Here is a 19,301-nt window from a genome sequence, read left to right as displayed (position 1 = left end):
TCGTCTGGAGATCCGACGCCAACCGTCCCCGTGCTCGTTTGGCGGGGTGCCTCGTTTCGACCGAATGCCGTCTCCGCCGTGCTCTCGTCCCCTCGTCGCTCGACAGCTCGCTGGCGTCGGCACCTCGCCTGCGTCACGCCCTCCACCGCCGTGTGCCGTTTCGACGCGAGGCAATCGCCGTCGTCCCCTCGTCGCTCCTCAGCTCATGAGGATCGAGACCTGGCCTGCGTCAGCACCGAGCGCCCGCTCGTCATCTTGCCGTCCGTCGCCGCGGGGGCGTTCGTACCGCCATGACGGCGCAGCAGACGCTTATGTATGGGCTGAGCCTCTCGCCTATCCTCGCCGATTTCCAAAAGATGCCCATGATGCTAGGTTTCCCTGTCCGTCAGCACAGCCGTCACCCTCTCCTCGCGACCGCCGCCGCCGCCGCCGCCGCCGCGCGCCCCCTCCGACGGCCAGAGACGTACCCGGTCTTGTGTCGGTCCATGATTCCGGGCGCAAAGTGGTGGACGTACGCGCTCGTGCAGATGAGTAGCAGCAGCACGAGCAGGAGGGACTGAAAGTTGAACAGGGCAGACTGGGAGGCGGGTGCTCGTTAGTCGGCCACGTCGGCCCCGTCTGCGTGCGCACCGGGGCGGGCGTACCATCTTGCCCGTGTGCGAAGCCAAAGTAGGTAGCGGCGGCCGAGAGGCGATGGATGGCTCTGCCGGCGAAAGCGGGTGACGCGATCCAGCGTCGGTCGGATGGTGCGAGTTCGGAGACGATGTCGTCGTTGGCCTTTCCCTCGACTCCCCCAGCCACGCTAGCCGTGGGCGATCGCGGGAGCAAAGATTCCCCGAGCCGGCCGCAGCCTCGCCGCCGCGCAGCCGCCGTCCCCCACCGCCGCCGCCAAGGCCTGCAGCTGCAGGTACCTGCGCCGTCGCCTGTCCGTCGCCCGATCCCAGGTATCGCCGCCCAAGACTCACCCTGCCTCGCCGCTGCTTCACACCGCCACGACACCGCCAAACCCAGCATCGTCCGTCCAGTCCGCCTGCTCTTCGTCTTCTGCGTCGACGAGGCTGGCCTCGCTTCATCTCCCTCTTCGCCGTCGCGCACACCTCCATGCACCCGCCTCGGCCCATGCCAGCCTAGGCTTTACTCATCCATCCTCGACCTCGACTCCCACCGCCGTCACCCAGACTCGACACCCCGTCACCCGCATCCCGCATCCCGCATTCCGCATCCCTTCACCGTCTCGCCATCATGGAGCCTCGAGCGCGAGCCGGCAAGAATGTCGGCAAGATGAACTTTTCTCACAACGAGCGTGCGTCGGTGCCCCCTCGCCACCCTCCCCTCCGACGCTGACCTGGCCCTCCTCCCGCCTCGCAGTGGCCCAGCTCCTCTTCGCCCACGGCGACGTCAAGAACCCGCTCCCGGAAACGGTCCGCGTCCTCGACGAGATCCTCACCGACTTCATGCAAGCCATCGCCTTCGAGGCCACCCGCGCCGCCCACTACTCGGGTCGCCAGAAGATCAAGTACGAGGACTTTGAGTTTTCCTTCCGCAAGAACCCCGCCTTCCTCGGCAAGGTCCAGGAGGTCTTTGAGAAGCAAAAGGAGATCAAAAAGGCGCGCGAGATCCTCCGCGAGACCGACGACGACATCATCAAGGACGCCGCCGACGAGGAGAAGAAGAGGGCCAAGGAGGCGGAGAGGCATGCGGCGTCGACGCCCGCCGCCCGCGCCGCCGCCGCCGCCAGGAGGGTCGAGGAGGAGCTCGGAGAGGCCGACGATGATGCCGAGGCCGAGGCGGATGCCCTCGGGAAGAAAAGGTGAAACTCGCCGCCTTGGGCCGCCTCTGACCCCTTCGAGCCTCGAGCCTAGGTCCTCCCTCCTTTTCCTTGGCCCGCAAAGCACGTCCGGTCTGCTGCGTCAAGCGGCCACCCAAGCCTTCAACGGCCTTTCGTCATGCCTGTCATGCCTGGGCATGCGGCGCATGGCTCACGTTGACGAGGATATCGTGAATGGCATCATCATCGTTTTCTTCGCCCTTTTGCCGCGTCGCACCCGCGTTCCTCGTTGCGGGCCTCCGTATCATGCTCGGCTGCGTCTCGCCGTTCGACGCATCCGCCGGCCTCGGAGCAACCAGTCCTGTAGGCGACGGGCCGTGAACGAGGCCGGCGTCGGCCGCTGCCGCAAGACGCGTCATGCGTGACTGGTTTTTCCGCGTGGCGTGTCGGTACTTGCACTCGCGAGGTACGATACGACCACGGCGGAAGCAGCCGGAGCCTCGCCGCCGGTCCGGACACCTCCTTGCGCCACGGTGCATGACGTTCTCGTCTGGGTTTGCCAATACGCCTGCGCGCTCTCGGGCCCGGCTGCAACCTACAAGTCGTCAGGAAATATCGGTGGCCGTGGCGGACATCTCGCTGGCCTCGTGGCTGTCGCCCCTGGCATTTCGGAGAGCCAACCGATGCACGGGGTCGGCAGATGCACGCCGAGGACGACGAGGTTCATCGCCACGTCCGCCCTTTGCGCAGCTTGTGCACTGCAGGCAGGGGCAGACTGGCGGGCCTGCTGATGAATCGATGGACTGTTGGAAGTTGGCACGACCCTTTGTCCGTCGCGGCGATGCGGCCGACAAGCATCAACGGCACACCGAAGCGACATGGCGCTCGGCATGGTCATGCATTCGACACGGACCATACCATGGCTCCTTGATTTCTTGTCCGCTCTGCTTGCGCGTGGCAGTCACAATCAACATGACGAGATCGTCGGCAGTCAAGTGCAGTTCGCTTGATGCGCATCATGGCGCAAGAGTTCCTCGCCCCCGTTGCCCGACGGTTCAGGGGTGCAGGCGGCGCCGTCATTCGGCATCAATGTCCTCGACTGGAGAGGATGCTTGAGGCAAGCCTTCGCAGCGTGGCACTCGAAGCGATCGCGCAGTAACGGTTGGCTGCCGTTGATGTGGTGCCACCGAGCGTGTTGGGCGGAACTGGAGCCTTCGGGGACAATGTCGCAGACCCTCGGTCGCCAAGCACGCCCCTTGACCTCTGTCGGCTATATTGTCATGCCGTACGCCCTTGACTGCCGTCGAGGTTCCGCTGCTGAGCGTCTTGGCCGGAACGGGAGCCTTCAAGGTCTATGGCGCATACCGTCGGTCGCCTGTCCTCCCCTTGATCCCCGTCAGGTTCTTTGCCACATCGTGCACCTTCATCTGCCTGACGGCATGAATGCTCGCACAGGTGCTTGAAATGGGTCGTGGGCAAGCCGACGCTGCAATGCATTTCTTCCACATCGACGAAGCGGTGCCTGCCGCTGCTCACATGCCGGGTTGGGCCAAGACGGGTCGAATGCGTTGACGGTAGGGTTGGCGGCCGACAAGCCAACCCGGACTGGCACCGTGGTCTACATTCACACGCTTTACGGATGTACGTTTGGCAATCGAGCGGCCCTCTTAACCTTATCGACCATGACATGATCATGAGCAGAATGTGGGATGCAAATTGTGGAAGCAGCCGATGCAATCCAGCCGGAGCGGAGCTGAAGGCGAGGTGACTGGTCTGGTGAGTCTACAGCACTGCTGATAGGCATGAATGTTGCTAGTAGCATAAACATCGTGTATCCTTGTCCTTCAATGAAGTGTTCGTGTTTGATTCTTGCAAATGGTGAAACCTCTGGAGTAAAGGTCCCATTCCCAACATGGCATGTATGCTGCAACTGTCGAGGTCTCATCATCCACACCAGTCGACGTTGATCCATAGAATTGACCCAACGATGCCTAATCTTGTCAGAAATCCTCATCACGGGGGGGGGAAAGTGTGTGAATTTATTGTGTCATCTTCGGAATCAATACATAGGTTCGACGCCATCATGGATATCATGGATATGACATTCCTGCATCATGTTGGTATAGGGTAAGTCGAGTGCACTCGAGGTCACGTGACTTAAAAGTGGAACCGTCGAAGCAGTTCGCGAAACGACGGTCGAGGTGAGGGCGTTGCAAGGCCATGATCGCGTCGAAAACATTTCCATACTCGGTCGCTTCTCCCTTTCCCGAATCGCGGCGCAGAATTGGCACACCGGTGCCAGAGGGCCCCTTGAGAGCACTGCAGGATTCAAAGTCGACCGATCAAAGGCCCACCCGACGACGACAACGACGAACAAAAGGCACCGCCAAGACCGCGTTGCCCAACCATCAAGATGGTCCAAATCAGCGAGATCAAGGGCAACAAGCGCGACAACCGGACGGCGGCCCACACGCATATCAAGGGCCTCGGGCTGAAAGCGGATGGACGAGCGGAAACCCAAGCCGGCGGCTTCGTTGGCCAGGGACCTGCTCGAGAGGTGCGTCCGGAGCTGCACCTTGTCCGCCGTCATGCTGCTTTTTCGATTTCCTGCTTCTTACGTTCCCTCCGTTCCCTCCGTTTCCTACCCCATCCTCGACCGAATGCTCGCTGACGAGTCTCGCGACAAACAGTCCTGCGGCGTCGTCGTCGATCTCATTCGAGCCCAGAAGATGGCCGGTCGGGGCGTGCTGCTGGCGGGAGGACCCGGAACGGGCAAGACGGCGCTCGCGCTCGCCATCAGCCAAGAGTTGGGCACGAGGATTCCCTTCTGCCCCATCGTCGGCAGCGAAATCTACTCGACCGAGGTGAAGAAGACGGAGATGCTCATGGAAAACTTTAGGAGAGCCATCGGGCTCAAGGTTCGGGAGACCAAGGAGGTCTACGAGGGCGAGGTGACGGAGCTGACGCCCGAGGAGGCCGAGAACCCGCTGGGCGGGTACGGAAAGACCATCAGCACGCTGCTCATCGGGCTGAAGAGCGCCAAGGGGCAGAAGAAGCTTCGGCTGGACCCCAGCATCTACGAGGCCATCCAGAAGGAGCGCGTGACGGTCGGCGACGTCATCTACATCGAGGCCAACACGGGCGCCTGCAAGCGCGTCGGTCGATCGGATGCCTACGCGACCGAGTTTGACCTCGAGGCCGAGGAGTACGTGCCGATCCCAAAGGGCGACGTGCACAAGAAGAAGGAGATTGTGCAGGACGTGACGCTGCACGACCTCGACGTCGCCAACGCTCGGCCGCAGGGCGGTCAGGACATCATGAGCATGATGGGCCAGCTCATGAAGCCCAAGATGACGGAGATTACGGAGAAGCTGCGGGCCGAGATCAACAAGGTGGTCAGCAAGTACATTGACCAGGGCGTCGCCGAGCTCGTGCCGGGCGTCCTCTTCATCGACGAGGTAGGCGGTTCCTGTCTGCATCTGCCACGCTTGCCTCCCTCGCCTTGCGCAGGACGGGCCGGGACGGGCCGGGCTAACATGAAGCCGTTTGGCGCAGGCGCACATGCTCGACGTCGAATGCTTCACGTACCTCAACAGGGCATTGGAATCGCCGATAGCGCCAATCGTCGTTCTCGCCTCGAACCGCGGCATGTGCACGATACGGGGCACCGAGGACATCGTGGCGGCGCATGGCATCCCCAGCGACTTCCTCGCCCGACTCCTCATCATCCCCACGGCGCCCTACCAGGCGGACGAGATCAAGAAGATTGTGCGGATACGGGCGACGACGGAGGGTGTCGCCGTGAGCGACGGCGCCGTCGACAAGATTTCCGACCACGGGGTCCGCATCAGCCTGCGGTACTGCCTGCAGTTGCTGACGCCCGCGAGGTACGATTCCCTCCCCTCGATTCCCTCCCCTCGACCCCTTCTCCCCCGCTCCCGGTTGCATGATGGCATGATGGCACCATGGCACGATCCCATGATGAGTTCCCTCCCCGCATGATGCTGACGATCTGGCCTCCGACAACAGCATCCTTGCCAAGGCCAATGGGCGTTCGCAGATCGACGTGCAGGATGTTGCCGAGTGCGAGGACCTGTTCCTCGACGCCAGGCGGAGCGCGGCCCTGCTCAGCAGCGAAGCTGGACGGGGCTACATCTCGTAGAGGGCCTGGCGGCCGACGAGTGGGTGAACGGGCGCAGAGGCTTGGGCGAGACAGAGCGAGGCAGACACGTGCGGCGCAGACGGCGACGGGCAGAGTGGAGTGGTCGGGGTCACGCAAATCGTCAGGTCAGGTCGGGTCAGGCCGGCTCGCCGACCACCATGCACGCGGCACGTTGGGCTCACGGCCTGGCGAGCTGGGTGCTGGGAGGGAGCCGCATGTGCGAAAAGAGCTGGGGGGCGGCGAGACTACTTTGCCCCTTCCTGGACCACCAAGGTTGGAAGTAGAGGCGCATCTGTGACGACTGACCCTTACACTCGTATCGTTGAGAAGTAAAATACGGATAGCAAGAAGACGCTAATTATTGACTCTCCATGATGAGCAGGACGCAAAGAGTATGGCCGACTGTCCTGACGGCGGACTTGTACTTCACGTGCATTCTGCTTCTCCTTTGTAGGTGTACGTGTAGAAGTGCTCGAACAAGTATAAGTGCCTATAGAAGACAGTACTGTACATGTTTGCGCATAGCCATGTAGCACTATGACGTGCGCTTGTACTACGCAGGCGTACGTAGGAGTGAGTATACGTTCGATGTAGCTGGATGGGTTTCCATGTACGAGACCGCAATAGAATGTAGTACAGGCACATGTTCGATTGCAATTCCGAGCACTCCGGACATGTACGTACAGTACTACAAGCATTACTAGGTTGGGACGCCGAACGAGGAAAGGACCCGACTCATTGAGTTCACGGCTTGGATTGGAGAAAATGAGACGAGTGAAACGGGGGTCAGGCGACGAAGTCCTTGTCACATCCTTGCCGCCCTTCCCCTCCCTTTTCCAACACAAAGTCATTTACACCTAGACTAGGTGTACTAATAGTAGACTAGTCTAGAAGTAGACTTCAGTGCCTAGATCAAACACGGGTGTAGTAGGTCGACACCTGGGTGTTCTTTTGATGCGAACGAGCTCTGCAGCAAGTTGTGTACAAGCCCTACATTGTGCATAAGCCGTACGTTGCGCGCGAGTAGTAGGGTGTGTGGAAGTAACAGGTTGTATACGAATACGGAATACGGAGCATTAGCAACTTGGATACAGCAAGTTGGATACAAGCAGTACGTTGGGCACAAGTAGCAAGCTGTATAATAATTACTACATGTATACTCCGTACTACAGGTCAGATTGCAGGTACTTCGCAGCTTAGCACCGTGCTAGGGTAATGCATGCTTGATACGAACCCATATGCGGACACGGATATACTTTCTCGCCTTCGATCGAGCAAGCCATTCATGCAATCCATGGCACGCCACGCCACCCTTTGAGCGGCTGACTGGACGAAACTGATCCGTTAGCCTTTTGTTTCCGCCGTGCTTGTCGGACAATGCGTACCCGAGGTCCTGCATATGCATCGGCTTGTCCGCAGGCTTGTGTATACCAAGGCGACGAGGCTGTGGACGATGGAGACAAAGGTACAACTTACAAGTGAGACATGACATACTCAGCCGTCCATGTATTACTGCACATCTCAGTACGGGGAACGGAGTGCCTACGGTAGACCTACCTATGCGTACCGTAAAAGTACACAAACTGCATGCACTGCGCACAAGGTAGCCCTGTTGCGAATGCATTTGGTGAGTCGGACATGGTAGATGTGCCGCATGCAGGGGAACGTGATCGCCTCACAAGGCTCGTTGTTGTTCCTCGCTCGTGCCGAACAATAGCAGCTCTGAATCATGCCGCATGCCCGGGCAAAGATTCTTGACCTCGGCCACCCTACCTCCACCAGTCTACCCAGTCCGTTCTTGGTTTGGGCTGTCACGACAAGTTGGTGCCAAGGTGAGGCGCTATGGTTGCCGATGTAAGTAAGGGTACATGTACTCGAACGTGTACCTAGGTAGGTGTAGATGTTTGGGCATGTACACACGCATGCACAGGCAATTAAATGTACATGTATAATACGCCGTATTCCATACAGGGACTTGGGTTATCACTAGCATGCGAAAATTGTATCTGCACCCCCTCGCTATGTTATGGCAGGCCATATGCGGACCCCCCTCGACAAAGTTGTTTGTTAAGAGGTACCTGCGCAACGGCGTAATCGACAAACAACGGGAGGTATCTTCAATAACGCGGGGGGCGTCATGGCGTGCTGGGATTGGACCTCAGGTCCAGAAGTGACGTGCCGTCGAGCTCACTCGGCCTCGGACGGCTCAGCATTCCAGAGCTTCGCGGCCAAGCATTCCAGTTCTGCCAAGGCACGCCAACCCACACCTACCCTTGCCCGGACTAGAGGCCTATTGTCGCCTCGAAGAGCATGGACGAATCGAGCGTGGGCTGGACGCGGGAGGAGCGGAAACGGGATGGCGATGGATGAATCGAATCGGCCAAGGTGGTGAGTAGGAGGAAGAAAGTAAGAGGAACAAGGTCGGAGGAAAATGGCATGACGAAGAAAGTAGTGGCAAGTAAGTTGTCGGTCATGCTGCGGGATACAGTCGTCCGATCATGTCGTCGCCTCGAGACTTTTGCGGCGGGAAAGCCATCTCTCCAGTCCATACTCTCAGAGGTATTACAGGCTTAGCCGGCCAGCTAGACGCACACACAAACACAGACACACACAGACACACAGACACGTCCAATCCTCGTCGGTACTTGCGAACATGCAGGCATACAAGCGTGCGTAGGTGCGTGTGCGTGCCTTCAAGGTCGGCCGTCTGCATGAGCATTGTCCATCTTATACAAGAGACAGCCATGACCCCCCCCCCCCCGTGTGGACGGAGTACCGAGAATCGATGGAACGGCGGGCCGGCAGGATACCAGCCAAGGAACGGAGGGCTTCGACTCGTCCAGCCTTTCCATCTCTCTGCAATCCTCCGCAGGCCGACGACGTAAGATTCCAACGCACACGCCTCCCAAGGACAAAGGAAGCAAGCGCACGCTTTGTCCGCCATCCGTGTTCCGGACAAGTCCATAGTGCATCTGTATCTGTATCTGTATTTTCGCAAGTGTAAACCTTCTCTCGGCCGCCAGCCTGCCCGCAAGTCGCAACGGCCCCCCGCCCTCCACGGCGCGAACCTGGACCCCCCCCCCCCACGTCGACGGTGGACTCCCGAGACATCCAGATGGCTTCTTACTGGCCGCCCACCCAGAACGAGGCAGGCAGCACTCGCTCGGTACGGAAGAATCGTCGAAAGCTTGTCCAAAGGCGGGTTCTCTGGCGTCGGCGCTTATACCATTGTTGGTGCAAGCCACCAAGCTGAGGTCGTCAGTTCATGGCCGAATGCCAGAGGCTCCGAGAATGGCCTGGCCACGGCACTGGCACTCGGGCAACGTAACAAGCCTGATTCACTCGAATCTCACCCATTCGTCGCCATTCTCCTTTCGCATTTCCAACACAGCATCCTCCTCGACTTGCAAAGGCACAAGGAGAAGCAAGCGAGAAAAAACACGTTCGACGCCTGCCTCCTTCTGTTTCATCCCTTCCCTCGAGCCACATGCCGCGACAGGCCCCAGGCTAGCCATTGTGTATGCCGTACGGAGTACGGATAGTGCCATCGTGCTTCCTGTACGTGTAAGTGTGAGACGGGCTCCGTTCGAACCGTCACCTCCGCCCCGACGGCCAGAAGCTGCACGCGCTCTCCTCTGCCCCCGGCAACGATGACACAGGTGCTCGCCTTGGCCTCTCGACAGATGGAAGCTATCAGGCCTCCCATCCACCGCCACGTCGACTTGGGCCAGTCGTTCAACGCCGCCGGCCCCGCCAGCGGCCTTATCAACACGGCCGTTGGTGTCGCCCGCGGTTCGTCCCCGCGCCGAGCGGCGTCGTCGAGAAAGCGAGTCTCCCGCGCCGATGCGGACCACGCCATGAGCGACTCGCCGACGGCCAAGAGGCTCGTCCTTCACTCGCAGCAAGATGGACCGCGGGATTTCCTGTGCCTCTGCACCCCGGCACCAAAGATCCCCCGACCTCGAAATGGTGAGTTGAGTTGCGTCGCGTCGCGTCGTGTCGTGCCCTGTCGTCTCGTCCTTTTGTCGAGGAGAGCGGCGGCAAGGAGGCAGGGAGAGAGGAGAAGGGAAATGGAGAGGGGAGGGCAGAGGTGACGAGAGGAGAGGAGAGCAGAGCCCGTCGATGCACCCGGCCGATCCGCTGACGCTCTCCCGCTCAGCTTTCATCCTATATCGCCAGCATCACCAGGCCCGCGTGACGGCCGACAACCCGAAGCTCTCCAACCCGGACATCTCCAAGATCATCGGCGAGATGTGGGGCAACGAAAGCCACGAGGTCAAGTCGAGGTGGAAGGCGCTCGCCGAGGAGGAGAAGCAGCGGCACCAGAGCCAGTACCCGAATTATCGCTATCAGCCTCGGAGGGGCAACAAACCCCAGGCCGGCTGGGGAACGACATCGCCGACCGAGGAGCACGGCCGGTGCCAAAAGTGCGGCGGCCGAACCTCGTCCACGCCGCACACGCCCTCGACCCCCTTCGCCACCTCGCCGGCAGGCAACCAGGGGCAGCCGGGGGCCCAGGGGCAAGAAACCGACCGCTCCCGCCGATCGAGCGTGGAGCAGTCGCCGACCAGCAGCGTGCTCCCCGTTCCCGTGCCCAAGTGCGGCGGTGGCGGCCACGGCAACAACAAAATGGCCGCCGTTCGCGACGTCCACGACGGTGAGCCGTCATCGCCTGACATCAAACGGCGACGGGCCAACGACGCGGGCGGCTACCATGCCGTCAACGGTTCGTACGTGAGGCGACAGTCCATGGATTCGTCGCCGGCGACGACCGAGAGAGCACCTCGCACCCTGATGCAATCCTATGCACGGATCCCCCTTCCGGAGATCGGCCACCTCACACGGTCGCAGAGCGGCCCCATGCCCCCGCCTCTGCGACCGGCGGCATTGTGGCTCGAGCAGGACGCGCAAAACCGTCGGCACAGCTGCTTTGACGAATCCCTTCGTCTGCCTCCGCTTCAGACCGCCGTCCCGCCCGCTCCGTCGCGCGTGCTGGGCACCGACAGCCGACGCGTGAGCCTGCCCATGATGGGCGCGTCCGCCTTCCGGGAGGGACAAGCATCCAAGGCCGTTTCGTCCGACAAAGTCATCATGTCGATTCCCCTGCAGCGGAAGATGTCCATACTCGCGAGCATCTGCCAGCTGGTACCGCCCCGAGGCGCCGACGACGTGCCCGATGGCGCGCGGGGAGCCTTCATCGCCGTCGAAGGGCCGAATGCGAGGCTGCTTCACGACGTCGGCTGCGCCATCGAGAGGGAGCTGCTCGCATGCGACGAGTTCGACCTCAAGGTGTGGCGAAACGAATCGTCCGGCCGAGACGCCACGGCCACCGGACCGTCTCAACCCCTGCACCGAGCTGACGGTCGACTGGCCGACTCGCTCGAGCCTTATTTCAAGGAAATTTTGCGGTGGCAGAACACGTCCAAGGAGATTCGCCGCCACATCACGGGCGGCAACTCCCCCCCCGAGAAAAACCCGGCGGCCCGTGGCTCGGCGGCCAAGGTCCACGTCGCGCTGGCCAGGGAGGGTTTCAGCTTGACCGTGTCGGACAGGTATGCCTGCGCGATGCCCATCCTCGACACCTACTCGCCTTCGGACCACTGGCAGTGGATGGCGACCATGTGGCGCGGCACGGTTTCGCCCGACTTGGTCGTGCACGTCATGCCGAGCGAGGACGAGGGGAGCGGCGCCGGCAGGAGCGTCGAGCTTCTGGAGCACATGGGACTCCTCGCCGTGAGGCTTCCGGCGGCCAAGAGCCTCGACGAGGGCGTTGAGCGGAGGATCAGGTTCGAGGTCAAAGAGTGGATGCGAGCGGCGTCATTTCGGGAAGCTCTACCCAACGCCTGGAGGCTTGCTCCCGTCTCATGATGGCTGACCGACTCGACGAGGTAGAGCCGGTGAAGGGACAGTCGTGAAGAACGAACGAGATGCTGGTGGGAGTGGTATCCATTACGGGGGCCAACGTGGCATGCGAATGAGTGAATCATTCGACTTTCTTCTCGTGCCGAGGCAGCGCTCGAGGTTCGTGAGGGTGGGCGATGGTGTCGAGAAATATACGCAGCATGAGTAGGTGTAACGATGAGGTATCGGAGGAAGTTGTACCGGCCAAGGAGCATCACCACCGCCCGACGAGGCACTCTAAAGAGTACCTGCATTACTTGGATTCTGACTGTGTCAAAGGGGGTAGGCGGTGTAGCAATTACCCTGGCACTAACAGTGGTGGAGGGTGCTGTGACTGCGCACAAGAGACTGTAATTATACCAGGAAATCAGCCGCCGCACATGTACATTCATACTGTAGAGGGAGGCAGGGTACGTACTATGGCCTTTGTCCACTATTGCCATTGCTTGTGCCGTAGTAAGTACCGAGTACATCTACATGCACGTGGTAGTGCATTACATGCGCTGCCTATGGTCATGATGCCGCATTACTGATTACCGTGTAAGGGCGAGTTCAACTCGATGAGGTTCGATGACCATCATCCACCTCCCCCCCTTCACCCTTCCACCCACCCAAACCAGTGATGCCCTTCCGATGCCTACGAACCGTGAATCTGGTCCTCGCCCGTTGTGGTTCATGCGACGTCCACAAGTATACTGTGTAATTAATCCATCGCATCTCGAACCGTTGAAGCTGCTGCTGGTGGGATAATATCAACGATGGTGGCGCATGTCGGGTGATGTTTCTCAACCGGACCGAAATTTGACGAACACTTTGCCGAACTCTTTTACCATATTGATGATTTTGATGTCCATAACAGTAATGTGACATAATTATTGGTTGGGCCATGCATAATTAGAACCCGCCATGTCGCAAGAAGTACTCAAGTCTTCTCCCCCCCGATTGTATTTGTATGCTGGCAGCACTCCTACTTGCTGTACTGTGGTGACTGAATCGAACGTAGAGCAACTACAAAACAGAAAAACGAGAATCGCGCGAATCATTCACGTAAGAATCCTTGCATGACGTTCCTGCTCGATATTTGTTAAAGTCTATTACGACGGTCCATACGTGCGCAATATTTACCGTTACAACCCTCACCCATACTATCACCTGCATCGCCAAAGAAATTAACCACGTTTAAGTTGCCCTCAAACTCTCACAAACTTGGACACTCTATCCACTAGCCTCCGCCACGATTGTTTGCTCCGGGAAAGGATGCAACCTCGCTAGCGCCTCGCAGCGATGTTCCAGGCAGTGCCAGGCCGGCTTAGCATTCTGTACGGCCGATAAATGAATACCAGTTAGACCCCTCCACGTTTTTCCCCGAAACTTCCTCAGAATAGGGAGCACAAGTATTAACAATATGCTGGGCGCTATCGGCAAGCCAGTACCACTTGTCCAGAGTGATCGGGTTTGTATTCTATATCATGGGTGCCGTTAGTCTATAACATCATCTTTGCAACGGAAGACGAGGTTGCAGGAGACTTACGTCATTGCACCACCAGATAGCAGCATTATATGAACAGCTAACCCGAGCGCAGATACCCGGACCGGGGCCGTGGCTAGGCGACCCTTCTAAGCCACGCAGGTACCCAATACCCTCCTCAATTCTGAATTTTTCCGCAAGAGGCCAGATGCCACACTCGACGGGAGGACGTCTCTCGAGGATGTCCCGCCGCTCGTGCAGATCCATCTCAGAAACGGGGATAATTTTGAAGTCGGGATTGATTTGGAGAGCCTGTGCGTAGACCTCCTGGATCGTGCCGTTTAGAACCTCTACCTTGCCAGGAGAAACCACAACATCCCACTGCAGCACTTCAACACCATATCCGGGTATAGGTGCCTCTAGGGCGATGACCTATGTATATCAGTAATTGAAATACATATTCCCTAGAATTGAAGGGAGCATACGCCTTTAGCCAACGTGGCTGCAAAAATAAGGCTTTGAGAAATGTGCATTCTGTTGGGTTTGAAGTGAACCAAGTGTATAAAATTTGGACAATCCTATTGCTGGGGGCCGTGGCGGAATTGAGCGTCGAGTGCTGATTCCTGCTCAGGACATGATAGGTTCCGAGTAGGATACATATACTTAAAAAACCAGACATTCGATGTCGTGCATCTTCGACTACGTACAATCACACCGTGCTACATTGATCCATTTAGGCATCATCCCCGATGAAGCTTATGGACTTGGGAAAAATTATGCTCAGCAAGTTCACCTTGAATGCGAACTACCTGCCAATAGTGGAGGTCTCGGGGCTGCAGTATTACTCTGGGTTTGGCCTTAGCAAAAAGTACTACGTACTTCTTGTTGGCGCCCGACAGTGCTGTAGTAATGTCGTATAGCGCTCTGTCGTGCGATTACAGATCCTTCGACAGGGGTGTTGGTAGCATTATGAGTCCTCCGTACTCCGGGTGCTACGGGCACACTCGTGCTGCTTACCATGATGTTGTTACGGCCGACATACATGTAAGTAGGAGCGGGTTTGCGGATATTGAAGTCGACCGAACTGTGACGTGATTGGCCCTCTAAGCTACTCCCAGAGTACATCGGCATTCGTAGTATTACTGCTTCTCTGCATCCAATTCTAAGCAAAAGGTAGCTTTCATGCATTCGAGCACGGATTCACATCAAAGTGCTCCCGTAGTCAAGTACATGTCTTTATAATACCTATTTCGAATCATATTAGTTGCTTAGAATAAATTTACCATTAAATTTTCAATAATCATGTCATCATTTCAATCAATGTATTGCAATTCTCCGAGCGCAACAAAGACTTCAGCTGTACTTGCTGCCCTAGAGTATGTGTTGCTGGTTTGTTTTGGTGGAATTTTTGTTTTAGATACAATGCACAAGCCGAGGAGCTGCTGCCCTGGTTCATTCCAGGTCAAGTATAATGTTGCAGGCACAAACATGGACGGAGTAGGTGTTGAGATACGGAGTTCGGGGTTCCCCTTACGGTATACACTTGCACGATGGGGTGATTAACATGGGGGCATTCCATGGTCGCATGCGTAATGAATGCACTGTCATGGCTACGTATCTGAATCAGAAATGGGTACCTTTTTACGTTGTAGGTGGGAAATGTATTACATTCCATTGTTTTTTTCATGGAGCAATTCGATTAAACTCAAAGAATTGCGAGAGGTCATTATCTGTCAGCAGATGTTTTGTACACACTGATAGACTGTGTATTGCGTGAAAGTATACGGGACGACAGTTGAAGACTGGGCCATGTAAGCTAGGAGAGCTCGGGATCAAAACTTATCACGGTCGTCCTTACATATAGCCAACCGTAACTGGCTGTTAGCTACTAACTCTCGTCACTCTACCTCATAGAAGCCCATCGCCGCTGACATTATCCCAACTGACTAGGTATAACGACACATCCTGGGCCATTAATACTAACATCTTCACACGATAGGTTCAATGAGATAATGCAACACTCGCTCAGTGAGCTCTTAATAACCCGCTGGCTTCCTAACATATATCCGAGGATATGATCACTAAAGGAAGCTGCGAATCGTATTGTTGGCAAGGTGTAAGAAATTGACGTCAGGATATTAAGAAGGTCGTAAAAAGAGTTTAGCTTCAAAGAGTATTGAAAATATTCTTTGAAGCTACACACTTTAAAACTGCTATTCTAAAGAAGCTGCGACGCCAGCTCAGCAATTGGCATGGCCGACAAATGTAGACCAGTTGTCACCCTCGATATTTTCTCCCCTGACCATGCCACGATGGCTGCATGTATTAACAATATGCTGGGCGCTATTGGCAATCCAGTCCCAGCTGCCTAGAGTTATTGGGTGGTGGTTCTATTCCACTAGTCGTTAGTATATAATAACAGTAACAGACGTTGCAGTAGACTTACTCTATTGCACCACCAGATAGCAGCATTATAGGAACAGCTGACCCGAGCGCAGACACTTGGACCAGGGCCGTGGCTAGGCGTCCCCGACAATCGACGAAGGTAGCTAACGCCATCCTCAATTGTTCTCGTGCTAGCAGACTCCAACCCAACACCGTCGCATTTAACGGGTGGGCGCCTCTTGTGCAAGTTCTTTGCCTCAGGAATGGGCTTAAGTTGAAAATAATGGTTAATTTGGAGAGCCTGTGCAAAGACCTCCTGGACAGTGCCATTGAGGGCTTCCACCCGGCCAGGAGAAACCTCAACATTCCACTCCAATACTTCTACACCAAATCCAGGGATAGGGGCTTCGGTAGAGAATACCTATAGTATATAAGTTGCTGAATAAAGCTCAATATAATTAGAAGCAGCATACCCCTTGGGCCAGTATGGCTGCAAAACCTAGCCTCAGAGAAGTCCGCATTCTGGTTCAATTTTTTGGTTGAAGTGAACTTTATGAATGTATACTAAGCAATCCTGATGCTACTGAACGCAGAGTAGTGAAAGTGGAATGATGATTCCTGTTGAGAACCCTTGGGATCCGTATTAAATATATATACATCTTCTTCAAACAAGCCAGACGATGTTGGTTGTTTCCAACTAAGTGCGGGTAATACTGAAGTTCCATCCATCCAGGCAACCAACACAATGCTTTTAAAACAACACTCACCGCTAGTCCCACGGTGCACCATAGCCCATTCCATTGTATGCGTACATGTACACTTAGTATTGCACATCTCATATTGTACGTTAAATCCATAGGGACTTTTGAATCCCACCTCCCACATGGCAGCCGCCCCCGCATAGTGTAGGTGTATTATTACTGTGTATTACTCCGTATGTTTCTGGAACGGCTGGTTAGTGTGTCGCTGATCTTTACAACCAAGGCATTTACTCATCACAAAGGTACTGTTGAGTGCGGGACATATGGCCGTCTCTTACTCGTACACTGATACCCATCGTAGTTGTGTACCCGTAGAGTCACCTCCTTCGTGTACATCCTCTACTTAGAGCAGAGGAGAGGGTTATAGCCGTGTCAGCACACGGCGTATGGAGTACAGCACACTATGAGCGAATTATTTTCTGTACCAAGCAGGTGGTATTTGATAACAAACGTGATGAGGTGTTTAGCAATGTTCGCAATAGGGATGAATGCCTTTGAATCTTCAACGCTTGAATTCTCCGGGCTCCCCGTACTACGTACTTTTCAGCCACATTTCTAATATTGCTACCTTCTTGCATTTTTGACTACTGAGTCCACAATATAGGCTGTTACTGCGACATTACATTACCCATACATACAAAGGCTCCATGGACAATGTACATGTAAGCTTGGAAAGCTGGGGATCAATGCACTCCTACCCGCCATCCGTACAACTAGCCAACCGTGACCAGCCTACTGGCTAGTAACTTCGCTTTACCTCTTGTAGGCTCATTTTCGTATAGATTATCCCAACTGCTGAGGTGCAACAGAACATCTGTGGCCTCTCATACTGCCCTCTACACGAGGTGTACGAATCTGATACTTGAAGTTAAAGGAGATAATGCAGCAGTCATTGAACTCTTATCCTGCTGGCTTCCCAACACTAGCCAAAAAATATGGTCGCAAAAGGAAATCGTGAATCGTATTGTTGGCAAGGTGTACAAAAGTTACGCTTCAACGGTTATTGGAGAAGATTCCTTAAACTTAAAATCTATACGCCTTGCTATATACAAGAGGCTGCTACGCTAACTCAGCAATTGTCATAGCCGACAAATGTAGACCAGTTGTCACCCTCGATGTTTTCTCCCCTTACCACCCCACGATGGTTGCATGTATTAACGATATGCTGGGCGCTATTGGCAATCCAGTCCCAGCTGCCTAGAGTTATTGGGTGTTCGTTCTATTCCATCGGTCGTTAGTATGTAATAACAAAAGCAGATATTGCAGTAATCTCACTCTATTGCACCACCAGATAGCAGCATTATAGGAACAGCTGACCCGAGCGCAGACATTTGGACCAGGGCCGTGACTAGGCGTTCCCGACAAACGACGAAGGTAGTCAACGCCATCCTCAATTGTTCTCGTACTAGCAGACTCCAACCCAACACCGTCGCATTTAACTGGCGGGCGTCTCTTGTATAAGTTCTTTGCATCAGAAACGGGCTTAAGTTGAAAATTAGGGTTAATTTGGAGAGCCTGTGCGAAGACCTCCTGGACGGTGCCATTGAGGGCTTCTACTCGGCCAGGAGAAACCTCAACATTCCACTCCAGTACTTCTATACCGTATCCAGGGATAGGGGGCTCAGCAGAGAATGCCTATTATATATAAGTTACGGAATAAAACTCAATAAGATAAGAATAAGCATACCCCTTGGGCCAGTACGGCAGCAAACTTAAGACCTAGATAAGTCCGCATTCTGGTAAAGACTTTAGGCTGAAGTGAACTTGATAATCGTATACCAAGCAATCTTGATGTTATCGAGCGTAGAGTAGTGGAAGTGAGATGTTGATTTCCGCTGAGAACCCTTGGAATTTGTATTTAATATACATTTTTTACGCATCTACTTAGAACAAACCAGACGGATGTCGGTTGTCTTCAATTAAGTGCGGGTAATACTGCAGTTCCATCTATCAAGGCAATACACACATGCTTACTTATAAAAAGCACTTAATCCTTGCCCTACGGTGCATCATCAACCATCCCGTATTGTTCTTTTGTTATCCATAGGGATTCTCGTATTGTTAACAATCCTGCAATCCCTGTCCCCACAAAGCTGCAGCCACCGGTAAGAATTATAAATATATGGTGTATCACTCTGTAATATTCCGTATTTCCATAGTATCCAAGTTAAAATAGCTACTTCCTCGTAGTATGTCGCTGTTCTATACAACCCAAGTATTTCCTTACCGCAGCGGTAATAGTAAGCCTGGGACATAGGGTCGTGCCAAGCTCTATCCTTGATACTCAGCTTAGTTATCTGCCGATAGAGTAACCTCCATATAGGGCAGGTGAAGGCGTTAATGTGGTCATGTCAGCATACGAAGTACGGAGTAATGTATACTATAAGCGAACTCTTACCACTCTGCTGGTATGTGAAAATAGAACGGAATAAGGAATTTAGCAAGATGGTTATTACTAACTATATGGAGCATTGCTATTTAGCCATACGCTTTTTGGTTTCATCCATACCATTCGACCCCAGCGCCGCTACATTCCGCGAAAGGATTCTGGTATGCGTGTTGTACATACAACAGAATGAGACAAGGATTTCATTCTAGCTACTTAGCCAGCAAACCAGCCTATGCAGCAGTAGCTACATAATTCTGCAAGACCTATTGCTTGTTAACCCTAAAATTGGAACTATCTGTAATAAAATAATAGTTAGGGGTGAATGCCATCTATGGTAATAGTGGCTGCAGAAGCCACTGGATATGTGAAACGGCTGCAGAAGCCACTGGATATGTGAAACGCCCTCCTTCGAACACATGGCCCGGCCATCGCATAGAACCTTCGGGTCGGCCTCAGGCTTCTCAAGA

The 19,301-nt window shown here is 55.2% G+C and overlaps 7 protein-coding genes across 7 annotated transcripts; 4 read left to right on the top strand and 3 right to left on the bottom strand.

Annotated features, from left to right (window-relative positions):
- Nucleotides 1-290: 290 nt before the first annotated feature.
- DCS_07766 (uncharacterized protein) lies at nt 291-1,814 on the top strand (the record flags this gene model as incomplete). The annotated part of the gene is made up of 2 exons (XM_040805050.1): nt 291-470; nt 807-1,814. 2 exons carry the CDS (start codon nt 291-293, stop codon nt 1,812-1,814), a joined length of 1,188 nt encoding a protein of 395 aa, XP_040655154.1.
- A 1,177-nt stretch (nt 1,815-2,991) lies between these two features.
- On the top strand, nt 2,992-3,231 carry DCS_07765 (uncharacterized protein; the record flags this gene model as incomplete). Its single annotated transcript, XM_040805049.1, has 1 exon — nt 2,992-3,231. The coding sequence occupies one exon, from the start codon at nt 2,992-2,994 to the stop codon at nt 3,229-3,231; it is 240 nt and encodes a 79-aa protein (XP_040655153.1).
- Nucleotides 3,232-4,181: 950 nt separating this feature from the next.
- DCS_07764 (AAA family ATPase Pontin) lies at nt 4,182-5,930 on the top strand (the record flags this gene model as incomplete). The annotated part of the gene is made up of 4 exons (XM_040805048.1): nt 4,182-4,325; nt 4,459-5,226; nt 5,324-5,655; nt 5,798-5,930. 4 exons carry the CDS (start codon nt 4,182-4,184, stop codon nt 5,928-5,930), a joined length of 1,377 nt encoding a protein of 458 aa, XP_040655152.1.
- Nucleotides 5,931-9,580: 3,650 nt separating this feature from the next.
- Nucleotides 9,581-11,798, top strand: DCS_07763 (uncharacterized protein; the record flags this gene model as incomplete). Its single annotated transcript, XM_040805047.1, has 2 exons — nt 9,581-9,899; nt 10,090-11,798. 2 exons carry the CDS (start codon nt 9,581-9,583, stop codon nt 11,796-11,798), a joined length of 2,028 nt encoding a protein of 675 aa, XP_040655151.1.
- A 1,342-nt stretch (nt 11,799-13,140) lies between these two features.
- Nucleotides 13,141-13,832, bottom strand: DCS_07762 (uncharacterized protein; the record flags this gene model as incomplete). The annotated part of the gene is made up of 3 exons (XM_040805046.1): nt 13,141-13,293; nt 13,363-13,731; nt 13,785-13,832. The coding sequence occupies 3 exons, from the start codon at nt 13,830-13,832 to the stop codon at nt 13,141-13,143; spliced, it is 570 nt and encodes a 189-aa protein (XP_040655150.1).
- A 1,707-nt stretch (nt 13,833-15,539) lies between these two features.
- On the bottom strand, nt 15,540-16,205 carry DCS_07761 (uncharacterized protein; the record flags this gene model as incomplete). Its single annotated transcript, XM_040805045.1, has 3 exons — nt 15,540-15,689; nt 15,746-16,105; nt 16,158-16,205. 3 exons carry the CDS (start codon nt 16,203-16,205, stop codon nt 15,540-15,542), a joined length of 558 nt encoding a protein of 185 aa, XP_040655149.1.
- Nucleotides 16,206-17,679: 1,474 nt separating this feature from the next.
- DCS_07760 (uncharacterized protein) lies at nt 17,680-18,180 on the bottom strand (the record flags this gene model as incomplete). Its single annotated transcript, XM_040805044.1, has 3 exons — nt 17,680-17,721; nt 17,775-18,080; nt 18,133-18,180. The coding sequence occupies 3 exons, from the start codon at nt 18,178-18,180 to the stop codon at nt 17,680-17,682; spliced, it is 396 nt and encodes a 131-aa protein (XP_040655148.1).
- Nucleotides 18,181-19,301: the final 1,121 nt, after the last annotated feature.

Source organism: Drechmeria coniospora, chromosome 03, assembly GCF_001625195.1.
Source record: "Drechmeria coniospora strain ARSEF 6962 chromosome 03, whole genome shotgun sequence".
Lineage (NCBI taxonomy): Eukaryota > Fungi > Ascomycota > Sordariomycetes > Hypocreales > Ophiocordycipitaceae > Drechmeria > Drechmeria coniospora.
The sequence above is the reverse complement of the archived record's forward strand: the minus strand, read 5'-3'. Positions and strand labels throughout refer to the sequence as shown.